We start from the raw sequence: 27,629 nt of genomic DNA on the forward strand, positions 1-27,629 counted from the left end.
TCCAGACCATAAGCCTTACCCTTTGATTGCTGGGCCCGCCAGGCCCACCAGACACATGGACTCTTGGAGGTGGGTTTTCATGTTGCAAATTGGGGTTCCCGTGCTTGAGCAGTTAGAGACCACTCCCATAGAAAGTCCTCTGCTAAATGGATAAATAGCCTGACCTTGCATAAGGCTGCTTCCTGTGTTCTGTTATAGGCTGCCTTTCCCTATACCTTTTTTAAGTTATGCAGCTGGAGCTTGTATATCACTTTTTCTCATAAGCCCTGGTCTCATCATTGCTCCCAGTATTTTGGAATCACGAACAGCAGCATTGCATCAATAGACTTTCAAGTAATTTTGTAGAGAGAACCCACCCACACCCACCCCATGCATGTGGAGCTTTGGCATTTGGTTGTCTGATGTGTTTCTTTCATTATAAAAGAAATGTAGAGTTGTTGATTTCAACAAAAGTTTATTATGTTTTGGAGTAACAAAAGAATCACACAGTTTTCTCACCCCTCATCCTGTTACACATGTAGAATTGGAAAGGGACCCCAAGGGTCATCTAGTCCAACCCTCTGCAATGCAGGAATCTTTTGCCCAACATGGGGCTCAAACCCACAACCCTGATAGAAAGAGTAACCCTACATCACTGATCACAGTTGAGTGGGAGAGCAAATGTGTATTACTCATTGGTAACAAATATATTCTATAAAAGCAAATAACAGAAAAAATACAGATTTGTTTGAGTATAGAGACTACAGTACAAGACAGAAGGAAAATTAAACTAAACAGCTAAATACTTCATCCAAAAATTATATTATATTCATGTTATAAAAGGAAAAAGACCTCCTGTCATCTTGACTATTAAGCATCCCAGTGAAACTACAGGTGTTAAAAGTTTTTTAAAAAGGTAAAGGGACCCCTAACCATTAGGTCCAGCCGTGACCAACTCTGGGGTTGCGGCGCTCATCTTGCTTTATTGGCCAAGGGAGCCAGCGTACAGCTTCCGGGTCATGTGGCCAGCATGACTAAGCCGCTTCTGCCGAACCAGAGCAGTGCACAGAAACGCTGTTTACCTTCCCGCCGGAGCGGTACCTATTGATCTACTTGCACTTTGATGTGCTTTCGAACTGGTAGGTTGGCAGGAGCAGGGACCGAGCAACGGGAGCTCACCCCATCGTGGGGATTCGAACTGCCAACCTTCCGATTAGCAAGTCCTAGGCGCCACCCGCGTCCCTCAAAAGTTTACATGGGTGCAAATTGAACACCATAATTTTATCAGATAGCCCAAGCTAGATGTTCCACGGTGTTAAACTCTATCCAATATTTAGAAACCATATCAGCAATCTTTACCTTGCCTATTTATCATCACTTGGCAGGGGCGGGGTAGATATAAAACTGGGGTGGGATTGATGCAGGCAAATTCAGCGGTGAAGTTTAGATACCCTTAACTTGAAACAAGTCCTCATTGTCCTCCAGCATTTGCTCTAAAGGGTATTTGGTTGAGAGCTATGATACAAAATGAAACCTTAGCAGTTTTTAATGGGAACAAAGAAATATACATGAATGCGTGGGTACACAGGGTGTAAATGCTGTATTCCAATATACTCTTGCAGCAAGAGAGAACTGCCTGCAAAAGTATACATTATAATACTCGTCCATGCATAACTTTCCATGAGGATGTTTTTCTCAGAGAAGCTGTTGCACAGGAGGATGTTTCTGAAGTTCCCTGTGATTGGAAGAGGAGGCTCAATGAGCTGCTTTTAGGAAAGTTGGGACTGAGAAGGCTGGATGCAAGCTGCTTTTCATCATCCCCATAGTAAGTGCAGTTATTATGTAGGATCAAAAATGTAGTTTGGCAGATAGTTCTAGGATAGCGTTATTCTGAGTAATAACTTAAGCTGTGAGCCGTGGAAGAGCTATAGTTGTTTTAGAGCCTAAAACATCTCATCCCACTTAATAAGGAAAATGCAAAAGAATAATGTATCGGCACAGCATTGTAAGTGCTTTAAAAATATGATTTTTACATATATCTTAAAAGTAGGGGTTGCCAACCTTAAGCCATGGGTACACTTGCATTTTTAAGTGTGTGCTATGGGCTCCAGACTCTGGGCATTTCAGTAGAATTAATCTGAGCCTGGAAAGTACTATAGAGATGATTGAATGAGTGGAGAAGAGGGCTGCTCTTCCAACTTCCTCCTTCAGCTCTGTGTACTTTTCCAAGGGGAGGGGGGGGAAAGGTGGCCACCCTGACCACCTCATAACCAAGAAGACAGTGAAGGGGAGAGGTCAGAGGTTTTGTGGGTACCAAGGCAAGACCTCAAGAGCATAGGTGCAACGTTTGCAATACGTGTGCTAAAGGAATAGTACCTGCCTTTCTTTAGCTGTTTGAAAGCATAGGGTCTCTAACTCCTTAAAGACCTGTGCTCCAATTCTGAAACCTACACACCAGCTGAAAAGATGACCAGTACTGCTAACCTGCTGGAGGAGAAGGGGGTGGGGAGGTGAGATAGATACTGTGCAGCAGTGTGCATGCAGGCCCTGGCCAGGGGACAAAGCTGCCATGCATGGCTCTGGGTCCTGGATGTTCACATGCAGCCAAGGGAGTCACACGCTGAGCAGCCTTTTGTGCATGCAGATCCTGATCCAAAAGGGGACCTGCATGTAGAAGCCCTTGCTGCACTGGGGGAAGTGGTTAAAATGGTTGTGCTTTTTATAAATTTGTTTCTGGACAAGTTGCTGTTGGGTTCCCTTAACGTTGTGAGGAAAATTTAGGCAACTGGTTGGCGCTCCATTTCTTGTGTCGCATTCTCAGGCATGGCAGTAACCTCAGCCTCCTCTGGGGTGCTGTATTCACTGGTCTCATTGGATTCTTTGCTTGGTGGAACAGCTGCCACTGGGGCACTTTCTTGGCTGGGCACAGCAGTGTAGGCAACATTCAGTGGTTCTTTATGAGCCACAGTCCTGCAAGACAACAAAGTAAGAGCATTAGTATTCAGAAATTTCATGCAAAACAGAGAAGGTTGTAGTACCTTTGGGGTTTTTTTTTATTTGGTTGTTGGTTTTGTTATGATTTTATGTATTTGATATTTTATGTGAACTGCCCTGAGACCTTCGGGTATAGGGCAGTATAGAAATTAAATAAATAATAGTAGTAGTAGAAGTAGTAGCCAAATCAATTAAAGCACAGGTGTCTCTAGGAATAGTTCTCCCTTTTCCTTTATTCCCCAACCCCATCACATTTTTCAGATGGCTCATGGTTTTGAAGATAACAACTCAACAAGCTGCACAGCTACAATGGCTATAAGAAGACAGAATTATAGGGTTGTGTCCAACACAGTGCTAAGTTATAGTACCTTGGTGTATACTGCAAGCGAAATGTTTTGCTTCAGCAGAATGTTGTAGTGCAACAGAATGCAAAAGCTGATTGCAAAGCCTATTGTGCAATAAAGTCACCAGCAACCTGTTGTACATTAAGTTTCTGCTAGCCCAGCTGTTGTGCTGGATTTCTCTGTTGCACAGCATTAGAACTCACCTGTCTATTCGCAGAAGAGCCCTTGTTCTAGCAGACAGACGGCGGATATAGCCCATCATGTCTGAAGCAAACTTAGAGCAATGCCCTACCTACCCCACGCAGGCAGCAACTACAGCGGGTGGCGCTGTGGTCTACACCACTGAGCCTCTTGGGCTCGCTGATTGGAATGTTGGCAGTTTAACTCCACGGAGTGAGCTCCCGTTGTTCTGTCCCATCTTCTGCAAACCTAGCAGTTCGAAAGATGCCAGTGCATAAATAGGTTCTGCTGCAGTGGGAAGGTAAACGGCATTTCTGTGCGCTCTGGCTTCCGTCACAGTCTTCCATTGCACCAGAGGCGGTTTAGTCATGCTGGCCACATGACCTGGAAAGCTGTCTGTGGACAAACGCTGGCTCCCTTGTCATGAAGTAAGATGAGCGCCGCAACCCCATAGCTGCCTTTGACTGGACTTAACCATCCAGAGGACTTTTACCTTTACCTTTTTTTACAGCAGGTGTGAGGAACCCTTTTCAGCCTGAGGGACACATTGCTTCATGGGCAATGTTCCAAGGGAGTTGTGTGCCAGTGGTGGGTGGGGCCAGAATAAAAGTGGGTGGAGCAGTTGTTATGACTCTTGTTGAACCTTTGTATAGTATGCTTCATTCCAACCACAAATATGTCAGGTTTCTGTACACACACATATGTGCAAGCAGGAACCTTTACTACAGTTCAAATAAATATTTCAGCCAGGGAAAAGAACTGGGGAAGAGCATGGAGCGGAGCCAGTGGGAATGGAGCGTGGCCAGTGGGGAGCTACAAGGGCCAGACAGAGAAACCTGGAGAGCTGCAAAGCTGAGCCCCCAAAGCTGAGGTTCCCCATGCCCAACTTACTGCATTTCACTGATTGCAGCTTTCTCTTTTTTCTTCTTTTCTTTCTCCTTTGAGGCTACAACCCAAACAATTACACCAATCAGAGCAGCTGCCAGAATTGCTGCAATTAATGCTCCAACAATAATGCCACCTTCTGAATCTGAAAGAATAGGGAAGCCAACTCATTTAATATATGGAATGAACTTCACAGATTAGAAGCAATGCACACTGAGAAGCCGATGCACGCCTTCTTCAGGTGTGCTCCCTGCAAAGCGAGAAAGGTGTGCTGTTGGGGCAGCAGGCCCATTGCTGATCTTGGGACCCCAGCAGATGCCTGACCTCACCACCTTCTGGCACTGGCCCCTCAACAGGAAGGTTAGGAGAACATATTTAACCTTCCCTGCTGTTTATGACCAGCTAGCTGGAACACAGCCTGGAATGTTGTTGGTGTTGGGACGGTTCCATTTTATTATTATTCTTTGGCAACTGAACGTTTTGAGTAGGTTAACAAAAGCTGGAAATGATTCTGACTCCACATTTCCTTTCAGGTCAGCAGCAATTGATGTTCTTTCAGCAGCTCAGCAGAGAGAAACAGTTTCACCAGTGGCAGCTCAAGGTTTTGGAGGGGCCCTGGGTAACCCTCCACGGCCCCCTCCCGCCCTCAGCAAGCCTGCCTGTTCAGTGCAGCAGGTTCAGGAGGCTTTTGTCAGTGGGATGTGCATTCTTGGCAGATGCCTGAGTTTGCCATCCCTGGCTGTAGCACCACATCTTTTAAATGTGTCTTTTCCTGTGTCTGTTCTGTTGTTCTTGAAACCATGCAAAGCACCTGTTCAGCTCAGGTCTTGTGTCAGCCCCAGACATCCTGGAGCAGCTAATATTTGGGAATTTCACTGAATAGCTATTCCAAATATAAAGGATGAAAAGGTTGACATAACTATAGCAAACTTACGTTTTGTAGTGAGGTCGATTTGGCAGGTGCTGTTTCCAAGAGAGTTAATAGCTGTGCAACGGTAGTAGCCTTCTTCAAACTTTGTCAGGTTCCCTATTACCAAGCGACCACTTTGAGGAACTGTAACAAAACGAGAGAGAAGTTGAGGTTTAATTTGTTTACCTAAGACATTTATACATTCCCACCCATACCCCATTCAGTCAAAAAGGCTGCTAAAGCAGCGTACAAAAATCATTAATAAGAAGGTCCCTGCCCTCAGCTGCACAACCTCAGGTGTACAAGAGGCATGATACACAAAGGAAAGGGAAGAAGCGGGGAAGGTAAGTTCAAGGTGGGGTCAGCTGCCTGTCAATCCACTGATGTCCTGATGACATCCAGTGACTGATAGGTGAGTGGTCCTGCCCGCCTGTCAAAATCAGCATGGGCTGTGGGTTGGGAGAAAAGAGTCTGCAGGGAATTTGTTGGTGAAGAAGCACCATGCAGGACTGAACTCTTTGTTTGGATGGTTGTCCAGTCCCTAAGAAGGGAGAGCATGAGGGGCCCAGGCAGTGGCCCACTGGGAGTTCGCTTCTGGACAGCAGACAGAGGAGGCATGAAAGGAACTGCAGTACAGTTTTCCCCACTAGAGGGAGATGTTTTGTTTTGTTTTTATATTACAGCCGTTCTTTCTAAATTTGCATCTATGCATATAAATCAGCATGTGCATATCCTATGCAAACCAGTGCCCTCTCTTCTTCTTTTTGGTTTTCTTCCTTTTGGGGTGAACTGTGGGTGGCCACCCTATTCATGTCAGGTGTCTCATGAGGGCTGTAGCTCAGTGGTAGAGCACCTGCACTGTATGCATAAGGGCACTTGTTCAATCCCCAGCACCTCCAGGTGGGGCAGGGAATTATCCCCTGTCTGAAATCCTAGAGACCCACTGCTGGTCAGTGTAGGCAACACTAACCTAGGCTGGCCAACAGGACTGACTCAGTATCCTATGACAGATTGCATAAGAAGAAGGACCCTCTCTACCACACTGGAATGCTCTTGTTTAGAGGCAGTTTTTGGTTTCCATGCTTGCCAAAGGGATTTAAAGATTTGTTATTTAGAAGAGTGGTAGCAGCACTTCCCCTTGTGAATGGGGCACTGGATAATATTTTGTGGGCTTCAACTTCAGGAAGGTAAAATGTTAAGCAAGAGTTCCTAGCTGTTGAAGCAGGTGAATAATGGGACTCTTCTGCATAAAGGGGTGGCAGCTGTCCTTCTGCTGAGGTTTTCAAGGAAAGGCTGGGCACTGACCATCATCAGGGTTACTTTCAGTGTAGAATAAAGGTAAAGGTAACGGTAAAGGTAAAGGACCCCTGACAGTTAAGTCGAGTCGCGAACGACTCTGGGATTGCGGCGCTCATCTCGCTTTACTGGCTGAGGGAGCTGGCGTTTCTTCATGGACAATTTTTCCAGGTCATGTGGCCAGCATGACTAAGCTGCTTCTGGCGAAACCAGAGCAGTGCATGGAAATGCCGTTTACCTTCCCGCTGGAGTGGTACCTATTTATCTACTTGCACTGAGTGCTTTCAAACTGCTAGGTTGGCAGGAGCTGGGATCGAGCAACGGGAGCTCACCCCGTCACAGGAATTCGAACCGCCGACCTTCCGACTGGCAAGCCCTAGGCTCTGTGGTTTAGACCACAGTGCCACCCTGCTTTATTCATCCCAGATGACCCAAAGCTTCTTGCTACTCAAGAGTTTGGGCAACCACCAGTATTTTTCAGGTGTCCTCTTTAAGCCACCACATCAGGCTTTGCATATTGGCTAAATCAGGGATGGGAACATGTGGCCCTCCAGATGTGCTTGGACTCTAGCCCAAATCAACCCTGCCTAGCATGACCCAATGATGGCAGCTGAAATCCTACGACATCTGGAGGCTACAGTTCCCCCATTTCTGATGTTCAGAGCCAGCCCACACCTAAGGCAGGGTGTTATGTACTGAGTTGAATAGGATCCAAAATGTAGCAGTCTGATTGGTCCTACAACAATAGGATCCAAAATGCAACAGTCTGATTGGTCCTACAACAATAGGATCCAAAATGCAGCAGTCTAATTGGTCCTAGAACAATGCAGAGCATGACTGGTCCGCAGGAGCCACCCAATCCAGCTCCAGGTGGAAGTGAATCCACAACGTGATTGGCCTACAGGAGAATCCCGGAATTAGCCAATCATGTAGGCCCCATTGTGTAAATAATGTATATAAAGCAGACATCCTGGGGGAACTTCCATTCCTCCTTACCACTATGAGCTGAATAAAGAGCATGAAATCCATTCTCGACTCTGAGTATATTTCACAGGGTGTGGCAGTCACCTCAGGCAGTGGAAGGCCCAGAGGCACTGGCACTGGTGGTGAAGTGTTACCAGCAGTGGCACCAGCTTCCAGTGAGATCTCTCTAAAATCTCGCAAGATATTGCAATGCATGCCAGATCTCAATGGAAACTGTTGCTGTTGCTTTGCAGGCACTGCTGCACAACCAAGTTAAGAGGGCCGGTCCTGCCGACATAACTTAATACACAGATATTACTTACTGTAGTTCCCTGTCACGTGTACGGCTGAATCTCCTGATACTCTGTGCCAGAGATATATAGGTTCAGGCATCCCCATTTCAGAAAAGCAGAAAAGGGTGATGGCGTGGCCAATTTCAGCCTCCTTATCTTGAACAAAGCTGCAGTGAGGCTTGGAGGGGGGGACTAGAAAACAACAGCAGAAAAGGCAGATCAGTGAAGTTCTCCCTGAAATCTGTGGCATCATTATAAATACGCCCTGCCCCAGTTATTCTAGAACTATCGGCGAGAAGTAAAACTTTATTTGTAAAAAAAAATTAAATCACTTATTAGATGTTTTTTAAGTTTTACATCACCAAAACAAATAAGTTAATTCAGCAATACGGAAGAAAAACACAGGACTTTTAAATATATATATAACATATATATGTATATAACAGTATATCCCCCCAAAAAAACTACTTTAGCCCTTGAACAGTAAAATAGATTTATTTGCATATATGGAGCTGGTAGGGCAGGAGGCAGGAAGCCCAAGCAATAGGAGGAGCCAGAGCCAGTGACAGGCAGGGCCAACTAAGTCTAGTTTTGTCCCCATCTTCCTCCTTGATGGGTTCTGCAAGAGCAACACTGACCCTGAGTGGTTGTAACGAAGAGGTTAGACAGATGCCAGGGTTGGCTAAGACTGAGGTTGGTGGGTCAGTGCCCCATTTGCCCTGAGAAACCACCCTCCACTGCTTCAGGGGGCTACCATCACCACCACCTTTTAGGATGGGGTTTGGGCGGGGTGGTCGCTAAAGATTTTTATATTATTTCTGCAAACCTTTGTTCCTTCAAATCAGCTGACATTTCTTCCCCATATAGGTGGTGCTGCTTTGCCTAACATAATGGCTGGCACTCAGGAGAACTGAGCTCCTTTGTATGAATATATAACAATAATGATAAGGCACTTCTCTGTAAAAAAATATCCAAAGCCACTTATGATGAAAGTCACCCAGTAAAAACACTTAAAAAGACCCACATAAAACTGACAGTGTAGCAACAATCGAGAGTCAGCAGAGCAGGTTTTAAAAATTCAGTAAAAAAAAATAAATAATGCATGTGAAAGAGCCATGGATCACCCATTAGAACCATGTTGTTCTAACATTTTGGCTGTGCCTCTTGCAGTCAAAAGATTGCCTAGAAAATAATGTGGCCCCCACCCAGGCTTTAAATCAGTTTCCATCAGCCCCAGCTAGCATGGCCAATGCAGGGGTGCTGGGAGTTGTAGTTTAGCAACATCTGCAGGGCCACAGGTTTCAGTTTCCGTTTATTACAACAGACAACAGACATGGAGCCAAAACAAGTCAACTGAAAAACAAGTGAGAGGTAACAACATGCTTGGTAAAATTCCCAAGGTATTCAGAACTACAAGGTGTTAGCAGACCTTGCAGTTTGGATGAATTGTATTGGAATAAGGACTTAAAATTTCTGGAGTTAAAGGCTTTACTCATGCAGGAGCTATTTACAGAATACGTAGAGATAAGAGAGAGAAAGTGACAGACATATTGCTGGGAGAGAGCAGCAAACAAAATGGCTCAGCTTTTAAGGCTGAAGTTAACTTACGCAAAGCAAAGATTACAAGCAAGTGCTGGCTAGGTTGCTATCCAAACAGTACCCTCTTGTGGTTTAAAGTAACACATGCATTAACCAGAAACTCAAAGAATTAAACATCATTCTTTGAGCAACCATAGGAGGAACTCACTTGCCCCTGCCTCCAAAATAGTCCAAGAAAAACTGGACATGCTATACACCTAGAATGCTATATATCAGCTGGAAAAGAAACATGAAAACCAGGGGACTGGAATGCCAGGGAACTACTGGCTGGAGTCCTGATCAGGAGTTTTCCAGTTAGGATCTGTTAACGCTGAGTCTGAAATTCAACATAGTGTACAAAATCAACAGGAATGAAGAAGAAGAAATAAATAAATACCTAGTACGCTGACAGACATTGTTTTTTCACCCTGGGTATTTGGGTTTTCAGGGTTGAAAACTTCACAGGTATAAATACCAGAATCCGATGCCTGCATGTTTAAGATGGTTATTGATGCATTTCCTAGTCCGGTGGCGGCTCGAATGCGACCATGAAACTGTCCATAAGAATTTGAAATGGATCCCTGCCGATAATAAATCTGTAGCACAAAATTTAAGGTCAATCACAGTCATAGTAATGAAATAAGACATTTGTATTTTCTGTTTTTTTTTTTTTTAAAAAATTTACTTCCAGTATCTCTATGTTATCTTTCAATAGAGTAAAACAGTTGTAAATTCAAGTAAACAGAGTAAAACTAGAGTCATGTTTTTGAGCTCCACATGATCACAGCACATATTTTAGGGTTGCCATATTTCAAAAAGTGAAACTCCGGACGCAAAAGTTGTCGAGCTTTTGTTGCTGAGCAGTGTCATTGACACAGGACTTTTCCATAATTCTGGCATCGAGTTGCCAATTGCCAATGTCACATTGATCAGTGTAGCTGCTTTGCAAAACGTCATGAAAAATAAATTGAGTGCAAAATGGACCAATAATTTCTACTAGTTTAAGTTATAATGATCAATCCCTGTCACCCAGCAGCAAAATCATTCTATTTACTTTACAGATCAGCTTGATTGTATTCAAAGAAACACTCATGCAAATGGATGCTGGATTGACTATTGCTTATCCTCAATGTTATCTAGACACTGCCGTTGACTGAAAGCAGGCTGCACCTTAAAACTACCAAGGGCTGTTGGTTACTGCAATAAGTAACATCCCCTCCCCCAAAAAAGGGTCACACAACTGAAAGCTGTTGCTTGGGGCTGTTCTATGCAACATTGCATCTCCTTCCCAAATAAAAGGAGTGAAATTGAAAGATTTAAAAGTCACAGGGGACTAGAAAATGGTATAAGGGTGCCCCCAGAATGTCACTCTGCAGGAATGATTCAATCTCACACCAAAACTTTTAGATGTGAGCATTTAAAGTAGATTAAAAAACTTTGTCACTCTAGCACACTCACAATATTTGTGTGTGTGTGTGTGTGTGTGTGTGTGTGTGTTGCAGTTTGGAAATTGATGGGAAAATGCACTGAAATGTGTGGGGTGAACGAAAATCAAATCAGCACAAATGCTCATTGTCATATAACCTACTTACAAACAATTCTGAACAAATGCTCAGTAAAGACCAGATATATTCTTACCTCTGCACAATATTTGGGCAAGTCAATCAGGGCAAATGCTCACTAAACGGGGTAATCTGGAAAAGCCCTAGCTGAAATGAAACTATGTGAATAATTTTAGGGTACTTGGCCACCAAAGGCCTTGTTTTCTTCTAAAACCAAAGGCTTTAACTCCTGGAAGAAGAATTGTTTATTATGGCCTCAGATCAATTAACATTCAGTGCAAAAAGAAAAGATACAACACTTTTTAAAAGTACAATTAAAATGCAAATACGTTTTTTTCCCTTTCAAGAAGCCAGCAGAAAACTCTCTCCTGATCTGCACTGAGGCCAGAATTTTTTCTGCGACCCTCTCAGCAGGGCTGGCCCAAGACATCTTGGCACCTGAGGTGAACCACAAAATAGTGCTACCACCCTGTCAGGGAAGAAAGTATGAGGGAAGATCTACATCAGGAATAAGGGGAGGGGGGAGATAAAGATCTACAATGGGATCTGCTGCTCTTGTGCCTCCTGCCTCCTGAGATGGTCACCTCACCTTGCCTCTCAGTGATAAAAGAGAACACATTCCTTAAAAGCAAAACAATACCAAATTTCTGGGAGAGAGATTCACAGAAAAGTTATCAATAAAGAGATAATATAAAGGCTTGACTCCTACACAGAGAACTCAACATGGTCAAAATCTGACCATCAGCTAATTCTGCCAGCAACTCTACTCTTTCCTGAGAGATATAAGGAATACATTTCCACTGTAAGTATGTATTTCCTCTGTACAAAAACAATATAAAAAGAGCCTGCTGGATCAGAACAAGGGCTCATCCGGTCCAGCACTCTGTTCTCATGGTGGCCAACCAGATGTCCAGGGGGAACCCACAAACAGAACCTAACTACAACATGGTGATACCCAGCAACTGGTAATCAGAGACTAACTGCCTCCAACATGGAGGTAGGGTATAGCTGTCATGCCTACAAGCCAACCTCTTCTGCAAAGAGAAGTGTACTGGTAATGTCAAAGTTCACCATGGCAGCTCCTGTAGCCACAGTCCACAACCCCGATCCACACTATGCCTGATGTAAATTTTGGAGGTCCCTTGGCACCCCCAGGTACAATAAGTCTACCTCAGCATTGACATTACCACCTGCTCCTCCTAATCAACTTTTCTACCAACTGTCTGCATGCCAGGTAGAGGAATAGCAAGCAAGCAGTCAGTGGTATCTACTGCTCCCTCTCTGGCCCTCCATCCAAGGCAGAGATAGATGAACAAATGGGTTGCAACAGGAAAGAGAAGAAGCAGGTCCAGTGGGTCAGCTGCACATGCATTACCTAAGAACCCCTTGTGCACATAAATATACACCCCAAAGCAGCAATGCACAACATCATAAAGTTTCAGCTGAAGGTATTAAATATAAATAAACAAGAGATTACAAACAAATACCACATATGCGGGTAATATGACCAAGGGCAGCCCTAAACATAATAAATTGCAATAAGCCAAACTGACCAGAAATCCTTAGCGGTAGAGTCCTACACTGATGGCACTTCTAAGGAGAAAAATCCATTCCTTGGTCTTCCCTGGTAGAACCATGGTCATCATAACCTGCCCTGAAACCCAAAGAGCTACCTCTGTTATTATCTATTATGATTGCTCCACAGATTCCTTGAAGGATCAGGGAAGCCATGAGAAGACATCACTATGGCTTTGAACAAGGGTGGGGAACATTTGACCCTCCAGATGTTGTTTGACCTATCAGCTACAGGCAGCATAGACAGTGGTCCGGGATGATGGGGGCTATACTCCAACAAGAGCAGAGGGACATAGGATTCTAGAAGAAACCAGTAGCTACAGAAGAAAGCACTAGCTCTTTAATTATCCATCCAGGGGTGAAGGGTGAGGCCCAGGCTATAAAATTTGGCACTTGCACCAGGACACTGTTGAGAGAACTCGTATGTTCTGCTTCAGCTGCAGGATCACTAGCTATGGTCACAAAACCCACTCATAAAGCCTTCTCTAATGTGCTGATCCTGCTTTGCCTAAACTTCCTATCTGGTTGGACCACTGGGACTACTGACCTCCTGCTTGCATGGTCCATCACCTATACACCCATCATGGTTACTAGAACATGGATAACTATTGCAACCTCTTCGCCGCCTCCATTGCATCTGCAGAAAATAGCAGCAGGAGACTTTTTCAGGTGGTTCGCAATCTATCAGAACCACCTGTACCACCGGGGCCTGGTAGGGACCCCAAGATCTCCTGCAATGCTTTTGCAAAGTTTTTTGCAGATAAAATTGCTCAGATTCAGAAGGAGGTAGACTCCACTGTGGGAGCAGGGCCAGGGCGGGAGAGTGCTAGAGTTCTGTCTGGTCCTGTTACATGGGATCAATTCCAATCTGTTACCTCCGAGGATGTGGACAGGCTGCTTGGACGAGTGAAACCGACCACCTGTCTCCTTGATCCTTGCCCATCCTGGCTGATAAAAGCGAGCCGGGAAGGGCTGGGCGATGGGCTCTGCGGGGTGGTGAATGCTTCCCTCTGTGAGGGAGCCTTCCCAGACCCGCTGAAAGAGGCGGTCATTAAACCGCTTCTTAAAAAAACATCTTTAGACCCGGCCAATTTGGCCAACTATCGCCCAGTCTCAAATCTGCCATTCTTGGGCAAGGTGATTGAGCGGGTGGTTGCTGAACAACTCCAAGCACGCCTGGAGGAAACGGACCATTTGGATCCCCTCCAATCGGGATTCAGGCCTCACCATGGGACTGAAACTGCCTTGGTCGCGCTGGTTGATGATCTCCGGCGGGCTAGGGACAAAGGTGAGAGCTGTTTCCTAGTTCTGCTGGATCTCTCAGCGGCCTTTGACACCATCGACCATAACATCCTTCTGGACCGTCTAGAGGGGCTGGGAGCTGGGGGCACTGTCATACAGTGGTTCCGCTCCTTCCTCCTGGGCCGTGTCCAGAAAGTGGTGGGGGGGGGTGAGTGTTCAGACCCCTGGGCTCTCACTTGTGGGGTGCCTCAGGGTTCTGTCCTCTCCCCCATGCTTTTTAATATCTATATGAAGCCGCTGGGAGAGATCATCAGGGGGTTTGGACTGGGTGTTCATCAGTCTCTACCTCTCCTTTAAATCAGAACCAGTGAAGGCGGTGAAGGTCCTGTGTGAGTGCCTGGAGGCGGTTGGAGGTTGGATGGCAGCTAACAGATTGAGGTTGAATCCTGACAAGACAGAAGTACTGTTTTTGGGGGACAGGAGGCGGGCAGGTGTGGAGGATTCCCTGGTCCTGAATGGGGTAACTGTGCCCCTGAAGGACCAGGTGCGCAGCCTGGGAGTCATTTTGGACTCACAGCTGTCCATGGAGGTGCAGATTAACTCTGTGTCCAGGACAGCTGTCTACCAGCTCCACCTGGTACGCAGGCTAAGACCCTACCTCCCCGCGGACTGTCTCGCCAGAGTGGTGCATGCTCTAGTTATCTCACGCTTGGACTACTGCAACGCGCTCTACGTGGGGCTACCTTTGAAGGTGACCCGGAAACTGCAATTAATCCAGAATGCGGCAGCGAGACTGGTGACTGGGAGTGGCCGCCGGGACCACATAACACCGGTTCTGAGAGATCTGCATTGGCTCCCAGTACGTTTCCGAGCACGATTCAAAGTGTTGGTGCTGACCTTTAAAGCCCTAAACGGCCTCGGTCCTGTATACCTGAAGGAGCGTCTCCACCCCCATCGTTCAGCCCGGACTCTGAGATCCAGCACCGAGGGCCTTCTGGCGGTTCCCTCATTGCGAGAAGTGAGGCTACAGGGAACCAGACAGAGGGCCTTCTTGGTAGCGGCGCCCGCCCTGTGGAACGCCCTCCCATCAGATGTCAAAGAGATAAAGAATTACCTGACGTTCAGAAGACATCTTAAGGCAGCCCTGTTCAGGGAAGTTTTTAATATGTAATGCTGTACGGTTTTTAACACTGATTGGGAGCCGCCCAGAGTGGCTGGGGAAAACTCAGCCAGATGGGCGGGGTATAAATAATAAATTATTATTATTATTATAAGGTTATATCTGTCCAAACATGGTCATAGTTGGTGAATCTCCTGAAGCTGAAAAAAGACACTCTTTGCTACCAAGGACACCTGATGCACAAGTGACAATTCTGGATCCAAGAGCATCCCCAAGCTATGAGCCTACCTCTTTAGGAGGTGTGCAATTCCATCAATGGCAAGTTGAACACCACAAAACTGTACAGATGAACCACCCACCAACAAAACAAAACAAAACAAAACCCCACCCACTAACAGTGTTTTGTTAACCACCCACCAACAGTGTCCCATCTTTTCTGGATTGAATTTCTTAGTCCTTCACCAGTCTACTACCATACCCAGGCACCAGTTCAGAACATCTACTGCCTCTCTTGGATTAGATGATTAAAAGATATAGAAGTGAGTTTGGATTATTTCCCTTTTTAGCATCTGCCAAATCTGTCAATTTCAGTTTCTCAGTCTTAAATTCAGTTCTCTACATTTCTGCAGTAGTTCACTCCCCACCTCCCACCCCCCAAAAAAATCCTCATGAGAAATCATCAGCATTTTAATGACATTTTTCCTAATATACACATTTTTGCAAGCAGTTCCCCTGGATGCATGTTCGTAATTTTCACTAATATATGCATTTATATACCCAGTTGCACCAATATACACATTTTTGTACATATTGCTTGGTTGCCGAACCACATCACAAAATTTGGAGAAGTGCGAATTTCAAAGGATAGCTGAGTCCTTGACTGCAGATTGTTCTGGAATTAAGTACTTTAATATTCAAATCCCAACTGAACTAATCAACTGGGGAACTTTGATTCTGTCACATGAGGACTTGCTGCAACAAAATGAAGATTAATCCTGAAATGCAATCTTAAGACTGTGTGAGGAAGAAGGTTAGAGCTTATATTTGAGAAAACCTAACTCCAGAAACCTGCAAATAGGATATAGAAGAACATAAATAACAATGCTAGATATCAAAGTAATATGTTATAATGAGCAGCCTTTGGAAAACTCAGTTTCATAATGAAAAATAAGAACATTTCCTTAGAAAGCTAAAGTTTAAATACGTGCATATTACCTGTCATGTGTTATGGAGCAGAAAACTGGACCATGACACAGAGAAACATGAACAGCTTAAGAACAACACAACATGCCATGGAGCATGCAGTTTTAGTAATATCATTCAAATACAGAAAAACTAATAACTAGATATGACAGAGATCAAAAGTTACAAATATAGTGGAAAAGGACGCGGTTAAAATGGACATATGCAGAATCGGTGGCAAGAGGCGACTCAGGCTGATGGAACAAAGCAGTGTTAGTATGGAGATGCTACAATTGCAAAAGACCAAGGGGATGGTGTCATGGATGATGGGTGGATGAACTAAGAGCAGGGATTATGTGGATGCAAGAAGCAAACAGCAGAAAGTGATGGAGAGAACTTGAAGAGGTGCATATCCAAAGACGGACTTGAGATGCTGTAGAAGAAGAGGTTTGCCTTACCTTATTAAGCCAGCTACACCTTCCCCGTGCATCTGTTAGGTACACCATCATTTGACAATGATCGATGGTCTTTTCATCAATAAGGTGGCACGGGGAAAGCTGCATTTGAGTAGAAATGGGCTGAGAGATGAGTTGTGACTTTGAGTTTTCATACAAAACACAGAGCACTCTTTCAGTGGAGGCAGCTCTAAATGAGTTGGAGGGATACTGACGTAAGAGGGATTTAGTATAGGGTTGCCAGGTTTATGGGTTCAGCCCTGGGACTGGAGTTTTGGAGTCCATTCTCGAAGGGCCGGAGTGTTGGGCATTTTTCAGCCTGAAAGCCACATTATCTCATGGGGGCTGCTTGTCAGCGATAGGTGGGGCCAGAGGCAAAACTGGGAGGAGCAATAGGTGTGATGTTTACCTTTGGACAGCGAAAGCCAGAGGTTTCTACATGTGACCACCACCTACCCACACCTGTCTATCTATCCAGGAAAGCAAAGTACATTATTACAGTTCAAGAACACATTCAAGCCAGGCAAAAACACACAAGAAGGGCACAGAACAGGACAATTGATGGGTGGAAGGCAACGTTTAGGACTGATGCTCCCCATCCCTGCTCTAGAAATATCAGAAGCTGCCTTATACTGGGTCAGATGGTCAGACCACTGTATATCACCTGACTAGCCGTGGCTCTCCAGGGTTCCATGCTGGGGAGATTCCCAGTCCTACCTGGCAATGCTAAGGATTGACCCTGGGACTTTTTGAATGCAAAGCCGATGCTCTGCCTACTGACCTACAGCCCTTCCTCTGTGTGTTTGATTATCATTAAGAGGGAGGGGACAAGTCCAAGTATGAAGGCATTCATAATTTCTAAAGCATCAGATAGACATGGAAGCTTGCTAGCTTAACCTGGTATCTTCTCCCAAAGGAAGTAACCAATCATGTTGGAAAGAAAGGTTTCATAATATGCCATCTAAATTAGGGAGGTTACAGGTATGATGTCATGGATCATAGCAGGATTATAGTATTGCAGAGGAACATATGAAGCTCCTTATGCCAAGTCAGGCTATTAGTCCATCTAGCTCAGTGCTTCCCATACTTTTGGGGCCACCACCATCCTGGTTCCATAAGATCATCAACAATGCCCCTACCCTACAAGAAGCATTATTCAGAATAGTGGTTTGCATGACTCACTAAGAAAGATAATAACACAATAAAAATTCAACACAGTAGCAGTAATAGTCATAAAGGACAAATTAAGTGTTCAATTAAATTAATACATTCACATTACATTCCTTTTTGATTAAATATTTTCATGGCAGTCAATAAACATTGAATTGTAGCTATACCATTTGAAGATGTCAGCGTCAACATAAGCTATATTCAGGTTTTTTTTAAAAAAAAAATACACTTTTTAATAGCTGTAGTTCCCCAGGAAAACTAACTTACAGGCACAAGTGTGTGTGTGTGATTGATGCACACACAAATAAATATATACTCTGATATAATATTGTAGTGGAAAAAAGAATGCACAGCAAAGAATACTGCATGAAAAATATTTTTAGGCATTTTTACTCATGAAAGCATATAACTACTTAACAAACATATACAAACATCACCCAGCGCAGATGTACAGTAGCTAATTTATAAGAAAATCAGTAGTTATTGTCAATAATCGGCTATCTTGTTATTTGTGACATTTCAGAAGCGTAAATAAAAACAAACATTACCAAAGTAAATAGCTTTGAAAAAGATAAAAACAGTAAAATTTGAATACAAAGCAAGAGAGGGGTTTGTACTAGGTTCTAGCCTGGTCATAAATAGGTGATCAATGTGCGCATAGGGGCCCATGTTCCTATCACCCCCTTGGCTCTTAGTGTCCTGCCAGGTAATCCCAGCACCCAGGTAATCCCAATCCCACTTTGGGAACTGTTATGTACTGAAGTTCTCACCCTGGGCCAGCAGGGGGATACTGTAGATAGTTATGCAAATAAGGGATCGAAAGTGCCATTCAGTGATTGGATAGTTTTAGAAAATTGTTACAGTTACATTGTACTGGAGCTCTATATAAGCAGGATGACTGAACCCTTCAGTTCAGTTCTGTTTTGGCCTGTGAATAAACAAGAGCTGCTTGAAGAATTGCTGTGTCGTCTGATATGTTCACCCACAACTTAACAGGAACCACTGATCTAACTCTTTACCTTCTCGCTCTCTATGGAGATTCTAACTCATTGTTGTCTAGGCTGACTGGAAGCTGCTATTCAGGACTTGAACCAGAGTTGTTGTTTTAACTAGCTCTCCCTGGAGTTGCCTGGGATTGAACTTGGAACTTCCTGCATGCAACATACCTACTCAACCTCTGAGCTGAAGCCCTTCCATCTAAACCTCAGGAGAGCAAGTTTAAATCACAGGACTGCCTCATATTACAACCTTTGGATGTTAGCCTTGGCATTTCATAGCAGAATTATTTTAAAATGCTATTGCAAAACACACTCAGCATTTTGAAAGAGAAAATCTTGCATCAAATAGGTTGTTCCCCTCCCCAACCCAATAATGGTTGTTCCATTATTTCCAGCGGAAAATAGAGACAGGAATCCCACCAAATGACACCACAACAATCCTATTCCCCTACCCTGTTTTTTCACCATATTTGTGGTTATCTGTAGCTCCATCTCCTGACCCCTTGCCTATCAGAGTTTTGCAAATGGGGCTCCATCCCATGACATCAGAAGATCCTGCCCCCTGGTTCACAACGGCATGAGTCCCTGTGCACAGATTCAAAGTCTTCCAGAGTATTGTTTTCTGTGTCTGGCCTGATTCTGTGGCAGACCATGGCAAAAACTATCAGGCAGTGCTCACAGGTTGATCATATTAAAATATTGGGTTGTATATTGGGTTGAACAGACCCTGTTGCTCTTTGAATGGAAGTACACAACCTGAAGGCATAGGAGAGCACGAGGGAAATGAGTGGTTGCCTTGGACTAGCATATGGAATTCTGTTGGTTGGTAACTAACCGCACAATCCTAGGCATGTCTTCTGAGAAATGAGCACCTCTGAGTTCAATGGGGTTTACTTCCAGGGAAGTGTGTGCAGGATTGCAACCAGAATGTGGTAAGAATCAGTAGCCAGTAAAGTGAGATACAGGGAAGTAGCCAATAGGACCATTCCCCAATCCAACAAGTTTGCAGCCACTGCCCTCAGTCAGAGCAGCTTCAAGTACTGTATTTTAATTAAGGGTATATTTAAGGGTGGAATTTTTTTTTAAAAGGCATGTAAAATGACAGATGGAAGTAGCTCCCTGCTGTGAACCAAGATTCGCTGCTGTGTCACATGGGCTAGCAAGCAGGGTGGGGCAGAGCTGTTTACCCTGGCTTCCTAGCACAGAGGTTGATCCTAGTAACTAAGAGGAAAAGGGAGGGAAGGTCAGCGTGATGTGGGCCTGCACCACCCCACCTTCCCTGCTGCCCCACCCTTCTCCCTCTTGGTTACCAGAGCAACCCAGGTTGGGAGGCCACATAAGCAATGCCTATCCCCACCCAACCCCGTTCCACCCCAATAGCTACTACTGGTTGCATGTGAAATGCTTCCTTCATCTTGTGGCTGCCAGGATGAAGAAAAATAGAGGTTTTGCTCAAGACGGTTAAAGGATTAATCCCTGTTCGAAGTTTATGTCTCCTCCTGCTGTCCCAAGGATGTACCCACTTCCAGGGAAACTTAATTATTGAGTAGAGCAGTTTGATCTTATCCTCTGGTGGTCAGAAGTGACAGGAGGGTGCCAGCACTTAGCTGACCTCCTGGTAGCAGAGTTGCTGCTGCGCACTGGTGGGAGGGAGATAGTTGGGAGGTTTGTATTGTGCAAAAGCACCAATGGAGCCATATGGTGCCCCTGCCAGTGTGTTTGCACCACATTGAACTCCATGTCACTTTGCCCTGCCCACTCTCCCTCCCAGTAAGGGGCACAACTCCACTACTGTGAGGTCAAAATGATTTTTAAAGAAATATTTGGGCCTTTCTTAGAATAACTTAAAACTTCATCAAAAACAGCAATTGGCATTCAAAGCTATTGGTAGCAGGCGATACATAACTAAATACATGGCTATATAGATATATTTCTTAAAGCTTCTTACTATTGGACGGTTCTTCGAATTGTGATTGTAGAAGCTCCACTGAATGAACAAACCAGATATCGACATCTCCGTTCTGTATGTGCAAAGAAGAGTGACATTTGCACCAACGGTTGTGTTCACAGCAGTTTGTGGCATAGTCACAATCACACAGCTCACAGGTCCTGTGGAAAGCAAGGTCAAGCAGGTCAATCAAAGGCTGTGAGAAGCCAAGGAAGTAATACACTGTTCCCATATGTTCCTATATGTTCCCTCCATTGCACCATGATCACAGGTTCTATCCAGGTTTGCCAAGTGAAGTGCTACATGTGGGTAGGGGCTTTTCGGCTGTAGCATCAACTTTATAGAATGCCCTGCGCTCTGGAAAGGTTGGAGCAGGGCTGTAGCTCAGGGGAAGGGCACCTGTTCTGCATGTAGAAAGTCCTAGATTCAACTCCTGACACCTCCAGAAAGGTTGAGGAGTTTCCCCAGTCTGAAACCCTGGAGAGCTGCTGCCAGTCAATGTAAACGATGCACTGAGCTAGGCCTGACTCAGTTTAAAGCAGCTTTGAATCCTTAAGGTAAAAGGTAAAGGGACCCCTGATCATTAGGTCCAGTCGTGGCCGACTCTGGGGTTGCGGCGCTCATCTCACTTCTTTGGCCAAGTGAGCCAGCGTACAGCTTCCGGGTCATGTGACCAGCATGACTAAGCCGCTTCTGGCAAACCAGAGCAGCGCACGGAAATGCCGTTTACCTTCCCGCTGGAGCGGTACCTATTTATCTACTTGCACTTTGATGTGCTTTCGAACTGCTAGGTTGGCAGGAGCTGGGACCAAGCAACGGGAGCTCACCCCGTCGCAGGGATTCAAACCGCTAACCTTCTGATCGGCAGGTCCTAGGCTCTGGGGTTTAACCCACAGTGCCACCCATGTCCCTTGAATCCTTTGAATGCTTGGCTCTTTTTATTTGCCCCATCAAGTTACAGCATGGCTTCTCGGGGTAGCTTTTGGAAGTCCATCAGGCTGTGGATTCCTAACTCCGTTGCTTTGGTAGTATGCAAGACTCGTCTTCCGCAGTTATTTTATGTTTGAACAAAGATTCTTGTGACTAACAATTAAAGACTAACCATTTTATTATGGCATTACAAGAATAAGTTTGTTAGTCTTTTTATAAGAACTTTGTTCTTTTTGCTGCAATACAGCTACTCTTCTAGAAGATTTACATTGGGCGTTTTTCTCCTTTGTATTATACTGTGCATTTTTATTATGTTTTGAGGTGGTGCCATTTTGGCAGACTAGATGCAAGAAGGCCATATGGAATTTGAAACTGATTTCCACCCAATCTGAACCTAAAGAACACGGGCATATATAAATAGAAGATAGAATAAAATTCCTCCAGGTCTGGAGGATACTTATTGTTCACAAATGAAAGGGACTTGATTTTGGCTAAGCATTTTATATTGTTTATTTATTTCAGCCACTTTCCACAGGCACAGATCTGAGTGGTTTTGCCTTTGCCATGCCACTTTGCCCCAGAAAACCCACACTTTTGTGTGAAATCGGCATTCTGCAGAAAACCCTATTGCCATTTAGCACAATACTGCAGATGTTCCCAGAGAAAAGCAGCATGGCAAACAGATGTGTAGATGAGCCTTAGTTGGATATAACCCACAGTATAAAGGTAAAGGGACCCCTGACCACTAGGTCCAGTCATGACCGACTCTGGGGTTGCGGCGCTCATCTCGCTTTATTGGCCAGGGAGCCGGCGTACAGCTAGCTTCTGGGTCATGTGGCCAGCATGACTAAGCCACTTCTGACAAACCAGAGCAGCACACGGAAATGCCGTTTACCTTCCCGCCGGAGCGGTACCTATCTATCTACTTGCACTTTGACGTGCTTTCGAACTGCTAGGTTGGCAGGAGCAGGGACTGAGCAACGGGAGCTCACCCCATCATGGGGATTCGAACCACCGACCTTCTGATCGGCAATTCCTAGGCTCTGTGGTCTAACCCACAGCGCCACCCGCATTATATTTAAGTCTAAAAAGGCATGGGCATTCATGAGAGCTTCTGCCAGCCTAGTGTAAATGTTTCACCTTATAACAATTGACTGGTGTCGTATCACAAACTACTTTTGAAACTCAGTTTTCTATGAGACATACAGTACAGGTTCTCTGGATCCAGATTATAGGTTAGTAATTAGGTAGTTCAGTCTTCCATGTGTATTAACTCAGAAATAGGGATGGAGGAGGAATTCAGTTCAGCAGGCCAGGATTATCAAATACACACTTTCAAATGCAAACTGAAACACAGTGATCCTTCAAAATTAACACCTGAATTTTGCAGTGCAGTTCCCCCAACCAAACATGCTTATAAAAACTGCATATATTAGAGGAAATTGTGCGCAAAAATGAAGAAATTGGTGGAAATAATATACATAAATGAAAATTTGGTGGAAATTGTGTACATTAATCAAAACTGCATATAAAAATATCTATATACTGTATGAAGAAATTCACACTAAAGTCCTGGTGAATTTTCACAAGCACCTTAAAAAATATCAAATTGTTGTCAAATGTGACTTAGTGGTCAAATTTGACGTAATGGTCAAATTGCTGTAATATGTGGAAAACTGCATTTAAGATTAGAAAAATTAGAAACTGAGAACTGAAACTACAGATCTCTCCGTCCCTACTCTTAAATCCCACTGCATTAAATGGATCTTACTCCCACCTACTCCAACACCCTCTGAATTAGTAATCTCCGAGTTTTAGAGATACTTTTCAACAGTTTAGAAAAAAATCACACAGTTATCAATGTATAAGAAGTCTTTAAGCTGTGGAAAAATTATTTTTGCTTTACCTCTATCCCAAAATATATATTGCCTGTGTTGACCACAGTCCAAAAAAGATAAGCCCTTTCATTCTTGTTTAATTTCAACTGCTATATTGCACGAGTCTTACCTGTGATTGCTGCTAGAATTACAAGTATCTTCAACATGGTTGCTGGTGTCTTCACAGGCCCAGAGAGAAAGCGACGCAGATGCTGTTACATGAAACAGCAAATCCCAACTGAGGACTTAAAAAAACATGCTCTAAGTTTCATTTTATCAGGTAGAGGTATTGGTAAGTCAATAAAACTTTTTTGTTTTTCAACTTTATCAGATTCATAAGACTGTTCTCAGGGTAGCTGGCTGTATGATTTGTTTAGCTGAAATCATTTCATTGGGTGTGTGCTGTTGGGATATGTGTTAATAATAAACCCAACAATTCTGTAGTGCACACAGGGCGAGATTTTACCATCATTATTCATGATGAGAAACCATTTCTGTGGCTACTGTACAGAATTGTAGTTGCATTTCACTTGAGATGCAAGCTTATAACTGATTACACAGATTCCAACAGAAGAAACAGTCTATGGGCCAAGAAGGGTGGTCATTACCATCTGGAGTGCATAAATGAGCTAGGCTCTCATTGGGAAATAAAAACACCCAACCTTAGTTATGTATAAAATAGCAAAAAACAAAAACAAAACAAACCCACATAATATACAGTTTGGAGCTATACCTTTTGCCTAATTTGGACCCCAGAGGTCTCAAATTCACTGGAAAACATCCATAATGTATTAAAATAATTGGGGGGAGCATAATTGAAAAGACACAAACAGACAGTGCAAAACCAGTAAGTCTGGCCCAGGGGAAATACATTCTGCCCCCCACCCCAGAGTTTCATTTCCCAGTCTTTAGATACTATGTATTTTGGCTGGTGTTTTCTTTTTTACAAAGAAAACATAATTAAGGTGGTTTTTGGTGAAAGCTATTCATTACAGATGGCCAAAATGGCTGATAATTCTACTATGATCATATACTATCAAAACAAGGGTACCTCCAGATGGTAACAACCACCCCTTTCTAGAGCCCTGAACCCCAGATCGATATAGCTGCTGGCTGATGTAACCCCAAACCATGAGCTAGCAGCATGTGAATATGAGCCTACCATCCTCTCAAATTTGCATCCTCCCATCCTCATGTATGGCCAGAAGGTGGAGCTTTTGCCTTTCATTTGAGTTAACGGCAGTTTGACATTTCACCTGAACCAGGGTGTTTAATACCAACAATCCAAGGGTTGTGTAGATGCAGAACCTTTTTCAGCCAGAAAGCCAAATCCCCTTCTGGGCAACTTTCTGGGGGCCAGAGGTAAAGACTGGCAGAACAATCCATACAAATTTTACCATTGAATAGTAGGCTAGTTTTCACGCTGGCCTCCTACTCCCCTATCAGGCAAGCAAGAGTCATTATTAGATTTCAAGGACATATTCCAGCCAGGAACAGACACTCTCAAGCACTGTGGGAAACAAAGCCAGTGAGGTTTATGGTCTGGGGAAAGATGGTGTGACTGGGGAGCGGACAAAGTCTGCAGAGATTCCCAAGGAACAGAAATAGAGGCCTAGAGGACAACATTTAGCCATCAGTTCTGATGTTCTCTGCGGCTGATGCAGTACTAAAACCATGATTGACAGTTATGTCTGAGCAGAGCTTTGTGTCTCACCCCTACCTATTCCTTGAAAAACAAACAGATGGGGGGGGGGGAACCTATCCAGTCTAGTAATTGAGATCTGGTTATACCAAACATCTTCCAACATTTTATAACTGGCTATGCCCCTGCACTGCTGTTTTGTGGTCTAATAATTTTCAGCCCTTTCAAGTGGGCCCTGGAGTTAGAATGTTTGAGGACCCAAATGGATGGGGGCATGGGGGGGGGGGAGAGAGAGGAATGTCAGATGGAGAAGTCTGAGGGAGAAATAAACAGCCAGGTAAGGTGGATTTCATTCTTCCCCTTCTCCCGGATGTAGAGCTTCACTTGTCCCTTCCTCTCTAGTGGGGAGATGCCATTTCACACCCTCCAACATTTCTCCAATTAAAATAGGAACTTCCTATTCTACGTTAGGAAGCTTCTGATATACTTCTGTCACCTTGAGCCAATTAAAAGCTCTCCACCTGACCTACCTCACAGGATTGTTGTAGAGGAAAAAATGTGTGAGGTAATGGATCGTGTACAACACCTTCCACAGACAAACGGAATGAAATTAAAATTTTAGCTATAAGCTGCCTTGAATCCCTGCCAGGGAAAAAGTGGGATATACTACTAGTAGGAACAACATCAACAACATCGGAAATTGAGAATGATCAGGAACATACCAGAGAATAAATCCTATTGAACTCAGTGCGACTTACTTCTCAGTAAATGTCAGCGTCACAATTTCCTTTATTTAGTGCAGGCATTTTATTTTCAGTATCTACACACATACGCCCCCTCCCCCATGCCACTTTAAATTGTTTTCTGAAACATGGAGGGAAAGAAAAAGAAAAACAGGGACATTCTAGGGTCAAATCAGAAACCAAGATGGTTTCTGTAATCCCTGTCCCTGGAAAATTGGGACACTTGGAGGGCATGCTATTTTGTGGTTCGTCTCAGGTGCCAAAATATATTGTGTCAATTGCACACTCCTGTACATAACTATGTAAGTCCCACTAAGTTCAGTGAAGCTTATTATCTGTTAAGTTTGCAGGCTGCAGCCCAAGTTAAATCATTGCTCATTATCTTCTTTCCATTCATGCTTATAAAGGAGAACACATAAATTTACTGTAAAACATGAAAATATGATACATTTGTTTCTATGTAATATTTTTGCTTTTAGCTTAGTGAATTCAAACATTAAGGCTGCAGTCTAAACTCCACTTTCAATAAGACTTCCACAGAACTCAACACCTCTCTGTTCAGTAGAAGCTAGCTCTGAGTAGGTTTGGTTAGGATTGTGCAGTAAAATCTCTACCCTGGTTTTCTGGTCTTCATAGAGTTGGCGGGAAGGAAGGAATTAAGGTTGGAAAGGAGCTGATATTTGCCTCAGAACCCTCAGCCAAACAGAAGTTATGAGGTCTGCCTAATGAATAGAATACGTTGTCCCCCTTCCAAACCCTAGGTCTCTCTTGAAATAATGCTGCGTCATCAACAGACCCAAATCATTATTTTCTGAAACAGACTCTCTACCAGCCAAGGCTTTCTCCAGCTGCTAGTGCAAGGCATTAACAAGGAACATTAGCTGGTGCCTGCAATACACATTTGAGAATATGCAGCTGGTGGCATGGAAACACTATCTCAAGATAGGCTGGAAAATTAGCTTCAGTACCAGGCAGTGCATGTTAACACATGAGTCAACACCAAACAAACGGAAAAGGCCAGTACTTAGTCACCTACATTTATACACTAAATGCAAATACAGTGAGCCTTCTGTAGAAGTAGAAAAGCATGGACACTCTCACCCAGGAGAAAACTAAGGCCCTTAATCCACATCCAGACACTGCTAGTTTTAATCAGGGTAGGCCCATTGAAATTGATAGGCATGACTCTTCAGTCCATTAATTTCAATTAGGTCTGTTCTGAGTTGAACTTAATTGGGTTCAGCCCATGGTATTTCACAGACAAGCCGGTTGCAACATGTGTTTGCAGCCACCTTAATAAATTAATTCACTTGTTCCGTTGTTACTTCCCACAATGTCTTGAAGTTACTTACAAAAAACAAACAAATACAATACATACCCCACATAAATATTATCTTTCAGTTTTAATGGCAGACTCAATGCTAATAATACAGGGGGGAGGCATTAAAAGAGGATTAGATACATTTATGGAGGATAACGTGTTTTAAGTTATTTTTTAATACTGCTTTTAATGCCATAACCCTCCCTGGGACCCTAGGGTGAAGAGCAGCAATGAAGAAAGAAAGAAAGAAAGAAAGAAAGAAAGAAAGAAAGAAAGAAAGAACCAGTGGTTACTAACCCTGATGAATACGGTCTGTCTCCACTATCGCATGAGGGGTGCTTCTGAGGACCAGAGGCTGGAAAGAAACCACAGGAGCCAAGAGTGCAGTTGTGCTGCAGTTTGGCTTGTGGATTTCACTCAGCGTCTGTTTGTCCCTTAAATG

At 44.0% G+C, this 27,629-nt stretch overlaps 1 protein-coding gene across 1 annotated transcript; it reads right to left on the reverse strand.

Annotated features, from left to right (window-relative positions):
• Positions 1 to 434: 434 nt before the first annotated feature.
• Positions 435 to 27,629, reverse strand: VSIG1 (V-set and immunoglobulin domain containing 1). The gene is made up of 9 exons (XM_083722423.1): positions 27,485 to 27,629; positions 23,612 to 23,726; positions 20,675 to 20,835; positions 16,562 to 16,660; positions 9,820 to 10,018; positions 7,875 to 8,036; positions 5,317 to 5,436; positions 4,389 to 4,527; positions 435 to 2,949 (listed from the first exon to the last, which is right to left on the reverse strand). Exons 2-9 carry the CDS (start codon positions 23,646 to 23,648, stop codon positions 2,757 to 2,759), a joined length of 1,110 nt encoding a protein of 369 aa, XP_083578549.1. The 5' UTR covers positions 23,649 to 23,726; positions 27,485 to 27,629; the 3' UTR covers positions 435 to 2,756.

This window comes from Podarcis gaigeae (assembly GCF_964106915.1).
Source record: "Podarcis gaigeae genome assembly, chromosome: Z".
NCBI lineage: Eukaryota > Metazoa > Chordata > Lepidosauria > Squamata > Lacertidae > Podarcis > Podarcis gaigeae.